The following is a 12,879-nucleotide window of genomic DNA, read 5'->3' as shown; positions in this document are numbered from 1 at the left end:
GAAAAAGTAAGTTCAATGTTGCATTTCATATAGACGACTAATTTATTAAGTTTCCGGTCAATAAAACTTTGCTTGCTGTTTCGTGCATAGCAAAGATTATTTTGTTATACACTCTCAACGCTAATGTCTGTAATCAGATTTTTTTTATCAGCATTAGGCTTTTCAGTTTATAACTACTCAATCCTTTTTTTCAATTTATTTACAACAGAAAACAGTTTATCACCAGAATCTTGGTGTTATTTGCTGTTCCTTAAATGTTTTAAATGTTTATTTATCTACTTTATAAATACTGCTTTTAAACTTGTTCCTCTATGCACCAATTGACTTTTTGCAACAGAAATGTCCTAATTTATACTAACTCATCATACAAATAAAGTTACTTGACAAATACTGTTTCTTAAAGACTCAATGTTATTTCACAACTAAATGCTTTTGTTGAACATTATATCTTCTAACTGCACTTGCTGTAAATGTAATTATTCCATTATTATGTGTTTTGTCACTAAGTGAAGAAACATCAGCTACAAACAAATTTTATCACCTTGCAAATTTTATCACAGCGACACGCACAAAAGAACATTGGAAGATTGTGTTGCTGACGCTGTATCACGTCACAGTGAATTGGCTGCAAAGTCTGACGGGTAATTTACTCCACACACTCTTAACTTATTGAATTTTTATGCTCTCCTGCCAACTTGGCGCTAATTGGTCTCGGGGAATAACCTTATATCGACCGGCTTTTATCAATACTTGAAACCGGGAAATCTTGTGCGTTGCTTCTTCGCTTGATTTAAATGCGTTGCGTAATTTTCCGCTGCCTGCATCCAATGTTAGGGTTCGGAGTCAATATGTTTAACCGACGACATTATTCGAATGACAAGTTGTTGGAAAACAATGCTTGGTGAACATAGCGACACAATTGCATTAAAACAATCACCAAGCCGGAAATAGCTGCGCAACGTTAAAACGTTATGGAGCGTAAAATAATGAAGGGCACAATTGGTCGATAATGGCTGAACGCACTGCAGTTGCACTGTATTGTAAAGCGTTACCTTGTACCTGGCCTACAATCATTTCAGCAAGTGACGTTTATAGTATGTTTTACCCAAAACGGTTTCACTGCATGATGGAAAAAATCCATAAAACAACCTAAATACGCGTTGTTGTAATTCTTTTAGAAGAAATTACTGCTTAGTAGTGATATTTTTGATCCAGCTAAGTAATGATTTTACCGAGGTGTAAATGAAGAGTTTTTTCTTTGCATTTTTTTCGCTTTTACGGTTTTTATCTTTCATTGCGTGTTCAGTCCATTTAGTCTGCACGGCTTTCAGATAAGCGATGGTCGCGTCTGTGCTGGAACTATTAGCATTTTCCAATTTTAATCCCTTTTATCGCCCTTTACAGACACCGAATATGCTTTTATAGCGAAATATATTTGTTCTACATAAGATATCTTAACTGATTTTAACCAGAAAAAAAAACGTTTGCAAAATTGTGATCAAACTAATTAATGTGTAAGTAATACCATTAAGGTAATAAGATTTAAATATTTGACAGAATGCTTCCCATCGAAAACCTGAACTTGGTTCTGGTTCACGTCAAACCCTTTGGGTCGGATTTCCAAATCACAGAATCTCCTCCAGTTGAAATGAAAAGCAACCCCAAAATTACAGTGGAATCACACAACGTAAAAGCTACACGACACGGAATCGCTGTAGCCAACCGGATGCTAAACTTGTTACGTCACCATTACGATTTGTCGGTGACAAGCATTACTGGAATTCCTATGAAGGTTAGTCGGTAGCGGTGAGGTTCGAACCCACAAACTTCGGTTTACGCGGTTGATTAGTAATCGTTAATATCCACAGCAGAAAGTGAAATTTCCTTAAGGTAACAAAATAAATTAATAGAAGTGTACAAGAGGTTTTATAAGAAAGCAAAAAACTTACTTTTGCGCAAAAAAACTTTTGCTTAGTGTGGTGAAAAATATTAAAGACGATATTTTTACAAGATATAAGTTCACTAAACTTAAACCGTATATTACGTAGATATTTTATATGTACGAATGACTAAACAGAAAAATATAAGACGGCCAAGACAAATTGCATTCATAAAGTTCTTGGTTCAAATCCCAGCACCACTGGACCATAGTTTGACAGCCAAATCAAGCAGGCTAGAGATTTCTAGTATGTTCCTTGCCATATAGGATTGCTTTGGGGCCGGTTTAATTCGGTATCACGCCTTCAATGGGCCTGGCGTGCTATGATTTCTATATAAGTGTGCCGTGATCGCGGGTCTGCATCAACGCTTCAGGGCTTATCCCAGTATAAATGTATGTATTCATACGGTGCTTGTGATTCGACTTTCGACGGATTGTCCACTGAGCCTGTGTACCTCAGTTGGTAGAGCGCGAGTCCCAGAAAGACTCCTGTCGTGGGTTCGAATCCCACCGCAGGCTAGATTTTTCTAGCCTACGCCTTGCCATATGGTGGAGAATGCTTGGTGACCGACTGATTCGGTATGACGCCTTCAACGGGCCTGGCGGACTGTGATTTCTATATAAGCGTGCCGTAATCTCTGGTCTGCATGGACGCTTCAGGGCTGATCCCAGTTATAAATATATTCATCTCGCATACAGGCATAGTTTGAATGTATCAGCAGCACCACTGGCATTTCAGTTCCTTTGATATTATTCCATTCCATTATAGGAGGAACAACACGCGAACAGCTCCGCAAACTACGATGTTCTTCTGCTTCACCGACGACTCCCTGGAACTTTACCAAATGATGCAAACAGCGCCAAAAGTGACGGGGAACTCAACTCAACGATGTTGTTAAAATGGTGCACACCAAAAATTAACGCAAACGGTAAAAAAGTGATTATTATCAGTTGTTGCAGTTTTAATAGATATCGCGATTTTGATCAAAGTAAATCAACAAGTCGTTCGCGCAACCCAAAAAACTAGTGGTAATTGTTTCAATTCAATTCGTTTATTTAAACTTCAAAAACAATGCGGATTTGGATTCGAAATTCAAACTTATGGTTAGTTAGGATTAATTTAGAATATTTACCAAGCTTGTTTCAAGGCTTTGAGATCTTGAATTAAACTGAAAGAACATAAAATCCAACCGGCTAAGTGTAACAGTTTAATGTAAATATGAGTTACATATCCTTCAATTTCAGTTTATTTAACAAAAAGTTTTTTACTAATTCGTTCAGTACCAACTGAGTCCTTTGTTGAAATGTCATAGTGCATTGGTAAATTCGAAATCAACAGAAACTCCGGAAAACAGCGCGTTTGTGTTTGTGTGTTTACATGTGAAAAAACCTCAGGAGGATTTTAACACCACAACCTACTCTGCTTCTGGTAATCCCAGACGCTGTGAACCACAGGAATTAAGTAGCTGCCGGTTATCAAGCGCGCATCTGCATAACATGAACATTAACTTTCTGTCTGTTTATATCAACGCTGCAAGCCTTCTTGTTATTCCTGCTTTTGTGTTTAAATTCTTTCCCTATGTATCGTATAGCAGTAGCTTTTGCGGATAGAACTATGGATCAAAGCGAATTTGTTTGGCAATCGTTTGTCTTAGGAAGGCGCGAAAGTTATCGTTTAAATTTAGCTTTTTACCTCCTAAATTATGTCAAATCTAACCCCGGTCTAGTAATTCTTATCAAACAACAAAATTTGACTCGAGTTTTTACTTAAACTTTTGGCATATTTCACATAAACCACACTACAATATACATTATACATTTATATATACCTTAAGTAAATCATTGGGTTAGGTCAGTAGTTCTCAAACTGTGCGTCGTTTCAATTTTCCAAGGGCGTCGCAGAATAGTTCCGTTTCGTGGCTTTTTTGTTGTTGTATCAATAAACACACCTTTAATAATAAGTTTCCTCATTAATTAAATTTGCCGGTGCGTCGCAAGTCCAGAAAACTTTTCCAGACGCGTCGCACCAAAAAAGAGTTTGAGAACTACTGGGTTAAGTAATAAAAATTACTTTCTTTAAATAGGGGAGGGTTGCAAAAACTGGTTCGATTTTAAACAGGTGTTGACATATAAAAAATTGTCACATAACATTTTTCCATCCCCAGAATTATATCACTGCACTGGAGCCGCCCGTATCAGCCCTGTTGACGTCAACAGCCGACCTTCGTTATGCCTCACTAATTTCCTGCAGACAGGTGGGTTAAAGGGGAACCGGATAATTATTAAATATTAAAGGGGAAACTACAATTTAATAAATATTAGTTTTTTTAGTTTTATAGTTATCGATTCTGGTTTATAATGGGATTGTTGTAACGCCTGCATGATGTATTCTAACTATACTCTGATAGTTATGGTTTTATTTCAATATCAGTTCCGGCTTACAAGAGTTTGTAATAAAAACGATAAAGTATTAAAAATCAATAAATTTGGGTGAAAAAAATCATTAAAATAGTAAAGTTTTATTGGAGTTTTATCAGTTATGGGGTTTTGGCTTAATTGCAATAAATACGAAAAAAGTATTAATAAAAAATCAACAAAATAGGCTAAAAGTATCAACGTTTTGGTTTAGAGTCTAAATTCTAAACTTCAAAGTTTAGACGTTACATTGAATTATCGTTTTGATAAATTGTCTTTTCTAAACTTGTAAACAAAAATAGTTTTCATAAAATTCCCCCAGGTTTTACACGATTCGTGCAAAACCAAAGTAGGTGTGATTATTTCACACTTATGTAACACCGCGATACGCAATTATTCAGCAACGCGTGGTTTGACTTAAAGAGCGCTGTAGGTTCAATCAAGTAAATGTTACGCAACAATGCGGTTATGTGATGGAAATAATAAATGTTTTTCACCGATATATTGCCCGTGTGAAAGAAGTTCAGCGGTTTTGTCATTCGTAAAATTATAACTTTCTAATTTTTTGCTTTACCTCTAAAGGGGGTCGCAGGATAAAAAGGTTGAGAACCACTGGTATAGTGAACATTATGACTCAGATAAACCTGATTGGCGGAAAATCTGTTATATAACACACTTATATTGTGGTTTTTATTGTTCAATCATCTAATTTTAGGAGCAAACCTAGCGGCACAAAATTCCCACACGGAAATTTCCAAAACCTCGGAAAGTTTTACCGCTGGGATTCGGTGAAAATGATTCAAGCGGATTATTCGAGAAATAATGTAGCACCTTTGACGGATTGTGTGCTACTGTTTGCATACATTTACGCCAGAGGCGATTTAAAGTGCGATTAACGATTTTGCGGCTTGCCACTCCCATATGTGTTGACTTCACTTAATTGACCTGGATCTTTAGCGCCCACCAACGGAATATTTGCGTTGTGACGTGCTTGCGTTTGATTGATTGATTTTTTTCTTTTTTTTCTTTGTTTATCGTGCACTGTACTTGTCGCATTCAGTGTTATTTACCCTGATGACGGCGACCTGTATAGGACGTCGAAACGCCAGTGCAAAAATACAATTGCCAGAAGAGCTCTTTTAACTTTATGCCCGGCAACAACAGCTTATATACTAATGGAATATGTTCGCAGGTCGTTCAGTTTTGTTGGAGCACTGGAAGAAAGGTCCAGAGGGCGGAGCAGGGTCGAGTTTCACTGACTCCGCAACAAAAACGATGACTCATATGATTTCGTGTCGCGGTTCCGATATTTTCCTGCAGGCGCTAGGTGTCAGTAGAGTGCCGTTCGAGGACCCTCCATCGATAACTGACGGGCCTGGAGGCAGAGTGACAGACTACAGAATAAATGTAAGGTGTGAAGTTTAATAATAAGTTTGCTGTTGTGGTGTTTTGCTTACTTCTAATGCGCCCAGAAACATCACAGCAGTGATGTATTTTTAAGTATTTCGTGGCTCACCCCCAGAAAAACATTCTGATAGAATAAAAACGTCAATTAGTGTTTATTACAATAGTAGGCATCTTATGTCGACTATCACTGATTATATATGGAAGTGTCTGTTAAGAATAATTGACGAAGCAACAGAGCTAACAAATGTTGTTAAGCAATATATATTTCAGCAACATGGGGCATCATCACCTTTTATTTAAATAGAATCTTCCCTTGATCGATTATTCGTACTGACAGAATAAAAGTGTTTCCTATTAATATTTTCCGGGTTCTTGAAATTCCAGAACTTCAGTTCCCTGATAAAGGAAGTCCAACTTCTGCCTCTCGGTGCAAAGTGGTCGAAACTCGAAGATAGAAAACAACACGAGATCACCAAGCCACTAAGCGGCGCTATAGCGAAGTTGGATCGTCATACAAGATGTTGGCCGCTCGTCATATCGAAGACGATTATATTCAACATGGGAGCAACGTTGGAACGCTTGCTGGAAATCATTGTTAAGGTGGGGCTTTGTATTTTGCTGGAAAAATGTCTTTTTCTCACGGCTCCCGGTGCATCAAATGCCCGAGATGTGACGTATAACATACGCTTGCGTAACTTCCGGTGAGCTTTGTACTTTAATTAGAAAGCAGCACTTAGCTGGGATTCGAACCACCGACCGCCTGAATTTTCTGGGAGTCATATTCTAAAAAAATGAATCCGTATAAACCGCTTAGTGATCATTGCACGCCAGGCCTATTTAAGGCGTCATACCAAATCGTTCATTGATTAATTTATTCGCGCAGGAGAAACTGACAGCGGACGACGTGGTTCAGTGTCAACGTACAATCTCTCACCTCGGTGATATGGAAAGGAATGGGACGTCACTACCCTCTGGCTCCCCTGGTGGAAATTCAAGCAGAGGATCAACGAAACACCCAAATAGGTCATTTGGTTGTTATATCGAGATTGCAGAATTAAAACTGCTGTTTTACTGGAAGTTTTTTTAAAGCTGGTTTTGAAACGATCGAAGGTTTCAAATGTTTGATGTGACGTCATACGATGACGCAAACTGATGACGTTGAACACAGGAAGGCATGTGTATTTTGGTTTCGGCGCCATTTGCAATCAGCCCACAGATCTAAATGTACACTTGGTTTGTGCTTTTTCATAGCCATTTAATACAGTATGGTGCTCAGTATAAGTTGAGATGCCGGAACACAAGAGTTTTTCGTTGTAGACCGGCGGTTCTCAATTCGTTTCAGGCCATGGACCACCGACCCAGAAAAAATAATTTCTTGAAAAATATTTCATGCATTTTCGCTTGAAACAAACTTTTTTGAAACGATTTTCAAGATATGAGATAAAATTATTAACAGCTAACATTTTCAACCTCAATTTTAATATATAGTATGCAATCATCTTCAGTTTATCGCCAATTATAATTGGTATAATTATAGTTGACTGTCTGTGGACCACCCAAAAAGTTATCATGGACCACTAGTTGAGAACCACTATTGTAACGGCAATGTAACATTGCTTAAAATTGAGTTTCTAAACAAACAAAGAAACATCAAACCTCTTATTTCCAGGGACGACCAGTACAGGGCGATGTGGGGAGAGTTGGAATCTTTACTTCAATCTCACAGCACGACCTCGTTACGACACGCTGAGGTTCTGGACTGTCTCGTTGAACGCGTGGGAAAAAATGTCAAGTCAGACCTACGTAAACACCCGGAAGTGACGAGTTTGTAAGTGACGTCATTAAGTTAAGACATAGATGAATAGTAAGGATCAGCCCTGAAGCGTCTGTGCAGACCAGCTATCACAGCATGCACTCAAATATAAGTCATAGTACGCCAGGCCTATTAAAGGCGTTAAACCGAATCAACCCGTCACCAAGCATTCACCACCATATGGTAAGGCACAGGATAGAAAATTCTAGCCTGTGGTGGGATTCGAACTCACGAATAGGAGTCTTTCCGAGTCCCGTCATACGTGTCATTGGGATTCGAACTGTCATTAAGCAGAGTTTCCGCCGATGTTTGTGAAATTGATAATGGACTATGCATGACACCTGCTCAATGTGGCGAAACTACAGTTATTCCTGGCTAACGTAAACACATCGTGGAATTTAAATTAGTAACAGACGAAATAGCGTGTCGGATTTCTCCAACATGTCATCTGCTCCACTTTATGTTGAGTTGAGTTTCTTTCGCCGGGCAAAATCGTAGCAGCATAATTGAACTAAAATATTCACCAAGCCGGAAATAGCTGCGCAACGTTGGTGTCTAACTATTTCCCACATTATTGTTCGTTCGCCAAAAAGTTTGCTTGTGAATATTTTTCACATTTTTTCGAGGATTACCGAGGGTTGCGCACATGACATGCGGATTTACCGTCTCACATGTTTTCTTGAAGATCGCAAAATGTAAAAACTGAAGTCTCGGAATCTCCCGAGTCTCCACCACCGGTGAAGAAGCAGAAAGTTGACCGAGATACGGTGGCAAAGCTGCAGAAAGGTTCGGTTCAAATTTATTTTGATGTAATGTATCATGTATTGCTTACCTACTAAATGTTGATAGAGTTCCATGTGTGACAAAGTTGGGTAGTTGCTTTTCTAAAATAATAAAGTCCAACCCACAAGCCACTCGCAGTATTTATGATACGGGCTGTGGTTGTGACTCAAGTATATGAGGAAGCCATCTTTTCGCCTCATGGAACTTTTTGTTGGATGGAGTTCGCTTTCTTACTTCATAAACCTCTACGTAGCTTACTTGCCTCACGTCAGATTGTTTGCTGACCATTAAAATTAACGCATTCTCAATCCCGATGCGAATGACGACATTTACATCGCATTTGTATTACTTCGTAGCACCATGTTGTTTATGTAAAGTAAATTGTTCGCACACAAACAAGTCACTGCGTGTTCCTAACCATGTTTTACCAGACACTCGGTGTATTTGTACCCCAGCATACAATATGTGTGTATTGCTTCGTAGTACCGTGTTGTTTATGATGTAATTTGTTGTACGTATCTGTGTATATTCCACATCAGGCAAACAGTCACTCCTGTCTCTGTGGAATCAACGAATCGACAACAAGAACTCACAACGCCACGTGGAGTTTTACGGTCGACTTGCTAGCGATGGGAACCAGGCTCGGCTTTATCCGAACATAGAGGAGGACTCGTCACGTGAGGGCAGTGCAACGCCGACATCGCAAAACCAAAGGTGCGTTTCTATTTGTTTATTAGTGAAACTTATTGGAAGACAGAGTTAAAGAAATTTTAAACCTTTATGTCTCGTCAATTTGTCAAACGTGATACAACCCAAGCATTTACTTAAAAATGGCGTCATTAAAAAAAAATTGTAACCATTACGTCATCAATTGATAAATCGTAACCATGACGTCATCAATAAAAAAATGAAAATGTAACCATGACGTCATCAATTCAAAATTTGTAAGAATGACGTCATAAATTTAAAAAAAATGTAAGCGAGACGTCAATATATGTAATATTTCATAATTATTACAACATCATTTTAACCCATTGACGTTTGCCTGGGTGTGTGCGCAAAGTTTTGTATTGTGTTGAATTCCAAGAAGAGATGTTGACATGAGTCTTATCTTCTTCAGACACGGAGGACACCAGCGCTTCTCCCATCATCACAGGGGGTCATCCGGAGGCAGGGAGGACTCGGGAAGAAGCGGAAGATTAACTCCGCAGGGAAAACAGAAGATTAAGAAAGAAAAAAAGTCGTACTCTCAAGCAACATGACGAGTGGAAGTTTGTGGCAAACTGTGGTTTACTGCAGCTCTGTAATGAAGTGACAGAAATTTAAATATGCTGGTCAAGTTGGAAATCTTCACTCAAACTGTTGCGAGCTTTAAAATGGATAATAGGGCAAAACTTTTCGAACTCAACATGAATATACTTTCCAAACTGTAATCGTGCAAATAAAGTTATGAGAGGGCGTGAGATTTCGCAAAGTTAAGCAAAGTCCAAGAAACAAAATGCAACACATCATGTTTCCTGCCGTAAAGTTTTGTGTTTTGACGAATTAAAATATGTCGGAAATGATACGAAATACATCTCCACCAATCATACGCCGGTGTGAAGTCACGTGGCAGATACAAATGGCGTAACCCCGGTTCATTTCCACCGCCTCGATCCTCTTGGCGGAACCTGCGAACGAATGTTAATGCAAACAATGGTGTTGATGTTTGATGTTTTCAAATTAAACATTCAGTTGATAACTTCCCAATACACAAGCAAGTCAGTTGATATTTAGTTTGAATGTTTTAACATTAAACCGGCATTCAGTTACAATCATGTATTGATATCACGTAGCCGTTTAACTTATCTCAGTAAATGTTATCTTGTGGATCGGAAGGTAAATATTATTGTTGTCATAACAATAAAGACATTAGGAACGGGTTTATGCCGCGATTCATTAACTTATCCTTGACACACGTTTCAGAAAACAATCGTGGAATTGATTATTCAGGAAATAATTTGAATGTAGTCAGTTTAAAAACATTGGATTGTGTTTCTTTCAAAATGTGTCCAGATTCACAGTTAAATCCACCAATTTATTGAGGTTGTGTGCGAATTCAGTGGTTTAAAATACAATCAGCGATCGGGTCATTTTCAGTTTCTACGGTTTCCCACTTCCTTGTTTGTAAACCACAGCAGTTAATGACCACAATATTCGTTCACAGACACGCATTCGAAACCGTCCACTGCTTATTGCAGCAGCAACATATGCTTGGTTGTGAGGATGGCTTGTCTGTTGCGGGATTCTTACGCCGAAAAGCGAGAGAGCAGTTATGGATTGTTTCCTGAACTTTGCCGCTCGACAGAGGTCGCTTAGGTCGGGTGTTGGTTCGTCAGAAAGTAATTTGTCGTTGTTGTGGATTTATAAACTGATTTACTGTGTATCAGATTTCACGTGCATGCTCTGCTTCGTGCAGTCGCCAGTGATGGGGTTACTCAACTAGCTAAAACGCGAAGCGGGTTACTCAACTAGCTTCGTGCAGTCGCCAGTGATCGAGAGTGAATTAATTAATATCAATTGCTGTACTTTTATTGGTAGAGCGAACATCGAGACTTTGATCAGAGTTGGAAGCTGGGCTGTGTTTGTTGTCTTTGTCTTTCCTGACACCTCAATGTATAGGCCTGTCAATCAACTTTCGGGCCTAAGCGGGCTTGTCGAAAACGATTCGGGTTCGGGCCGGGTTTTGGGTTTGTACTTTCGGTTTCGGGCTCCAATTTCAGGCCTGTTTACAACTCTGTTTTTATTTAAGTAAAATTGATAAAGTTTTTTTCTCACATCAAAACAGTGCTTCACTGACGGTATGTTGCAAGTTAATCCGCCACAAGCGTGATCGAAACTGTAATGTGACCAGCACAGGAACAAAACAATAATTCATTTACGTTGGTAACAATTTGTTCTAACCGGACCAAATTGGAACGCTAATAAATAAATAACGTCTTGTGAAGTAAGAAGTGATTTTGGAAGCCGGTTGCCTAACAGCATCACACGTGACAACTCATGCGATTCTAGCAACGGAAAAGGGGGGCGGTGTCTGCTATGGTCGGCTTCTATCGAGTCGTGATAAAACTCAGCTCCCGGCTGTAATGTGTGATATCATGAAGTCATTCAAATTTGTAGCGCGAAGTGTCGATGCCGAACTGACATTCGTGGGTTGTGATAGTTTGATTTAATTATGAGATGCACAACAAGATAGAGTTATGTATCACACAGTACTTGCTTCGGTGTTATGTAGAAGTTTTGTTTGTGATCTGTATTTCAACAAACACCCTGCAAATATTTGTTTGTGATTTGTTTGTGACGGGTGATTAGGATAACGCGGGACGAAAACGCCTTTATTAGGAAACGCCTGTTGCCTGTTTCATTCAAATCCTCGGTGGGCGGGCAACGCTTGGATGTCTTAGTCCGCCGTAGAGTTGACTGATTTGTTGCAAGTGTGTTGAATCACTATTGTTTCGTTCTTTGGCTTCGGTAAGTGTCGAGGCAGGATTAGAACCGCCAACCTTGTGACTACGAGGTTGTTTATCTAACCACTAAACCTTCCTGACGACGTTTACTTCAAGTATAGGTGGAAAGGGGGTGCATATATTCTGATTCTATCAAAAATACGGTAAAAATGATTAGAGGTTTTAATGTTTTATTGGTTTTCTTTTAACCAACCGGACACCAGCAAGTTCCATCTCATAAGTAACTTTGCCGATGTAATTGTCACAACGCAGCAACTCGCATTTTGTCGTTTGTTCATTTTATTTTTCTGCGTTTTTATTCATTGAATGCGAAACATGTGCCGACACTTTTCCCGCAAATTTCCACATCAGCGGGAAATATGTTGGTGTTGTGAGTTTTAAATCTCAGTGGAACCCGCGGTTGAAATCAGCGAAGTTATAAGGAAGTGAATGTTTGGGTTTCAAATTCAAAGTTCCCAACAATTTCTCACCAATTGTTTATATTTGCGCAAAAACGTCAGAGCCAGTATATTCGTGTGAAACATAACGACATTGATTTGTTTGCTTAGATTATTCAAAACCGTAAATAGTGTACCTAAATTTCTATTTGCTTTTGCAGAGAATTTGTCTTCATTGCATAAAAAGTCTGTTAAAAATGTCGAATAATTTCACTTACACATTTTTTAACTGCTTTGATAATCCACAACTGTGCATTCTGACATTTTTCTGTCCCTGCTACACGAACGGCAAAACCGCAGAAGCTGTGGGACACAACTGCGTGTTGTGCGGGCTGGCTTATATTGTGGGAGGCTGCATTGCTGGTGGGATCGTCCGACGGAAGGTTCGAGAAACAAAAGACATCGAAGGAAATATCTGCCTGGATCTTCTCGCCCATGCATTCTGCCCTCTCTGTGCGCTGGTCCAGGACAACAGGGAGGTATGTGGCGCCCCCTATGAGCAGGCCATGGCCAGGTCTTAAGCTTGGAGTCGGGAAATGTGTGGGATAAATGTTTGTCACTTGGTGGCGGGTATGAGCT

The 12,879-nt window shown here is 39.2% G+C and overlaps 2 protein-coding genes across 2 annotated transcripts; both read left to right on the top strand.

The window, feature by feature from the left end:
* Positions 1 to 1,558: 1,558 nt before the first annotated feature.
* On the top strand, positions 1,559 to 9,619 carry LOC145239059 (integrator complex subunit 13-like). The gene is made up of 10 exons (XM_080102348.1): positions 1,559 to 1,792; positions 2,709 to 2,868; positions 4,105 to 4,194; positions 5,547 to 5,761; positions 6,146 to 6,361; positions 6,645 to 6,784; positions 7,431 to 7,589; positions 8,260 to 8,360; positions 8,897 to 9,071; positions 9,478 to 9,619. Exons 1-10 carry the CDS (start codon positions 1,559 to 1,561, stop codon positions 9,617 to 9,619), a joined length of 1,632 nt encoding a protein of 543 aa, XP_079958474.1.
* Positions 9,620 to 12,497: 2,878 nt separating this feature from the next.
* LOC145239017 (uncharacterized) lies at positions 12,498 to 12,821 on the top strand. Its single transcript, XM_080102311.1, has one exon. The coding sequence runs from the start codon at positions 12,498 to 12,500 to the stop codon at positions 12,819 to 12,821; it is 324 nt and encodes a 107-aa protein (XP_079958437.1).
* Positions 12,822 to 12,879: the final 58 nt, after the last annotated feature.

Source organism: Phallusia mammillata, chromosome 1 (genome assembly GCF_965637545.1).
Source record: "Phallusia mammillata chromosome 1, kaPhaMamm4.hap1.1, whole genome shotgun sequence".
NCBI classification, from domain to species: Eukaryota; Metazoa; Chordata; class Ascidiacea; order Phlebobranchia; family Ascidiidae; genus Phallusia; species Phallusia mammillata.
Note: the sequence above shows the minus strand (reverse complement) of the source record. Positions and strands in the feature narration are given on the sequence as shown.

Coding starts and splice junctions, on each gene's coding strand:
- LOC145239059 (XM_080102348.1), top strand. CDS start 1,559: ATGCTTCCCATCGAAAACCTGAACTTGGTTCTGGTTCACGTCAAACCC. Junction 6,362..6,644: donor TGCTGGAAATCATTGTTAAG/GTGGGGCTTTGT, acceptor TTATTCGCGCAG/GAGAAACTGACAGCGGACGA. Junction 7,590..8,259: donor CACCCGGAAGTGACGAGTTT/GTAAGTGACGTC, acceptor GTTTTCTTGAAG/ATCGCAAAATGTAAAAACTG.
- LOC145239017 (XM_080102311.1), top strand. CDS start 12,498: ATGTCGAATAATTTCACTTACACATTTTTTAACTGCTTTGATAATCCA.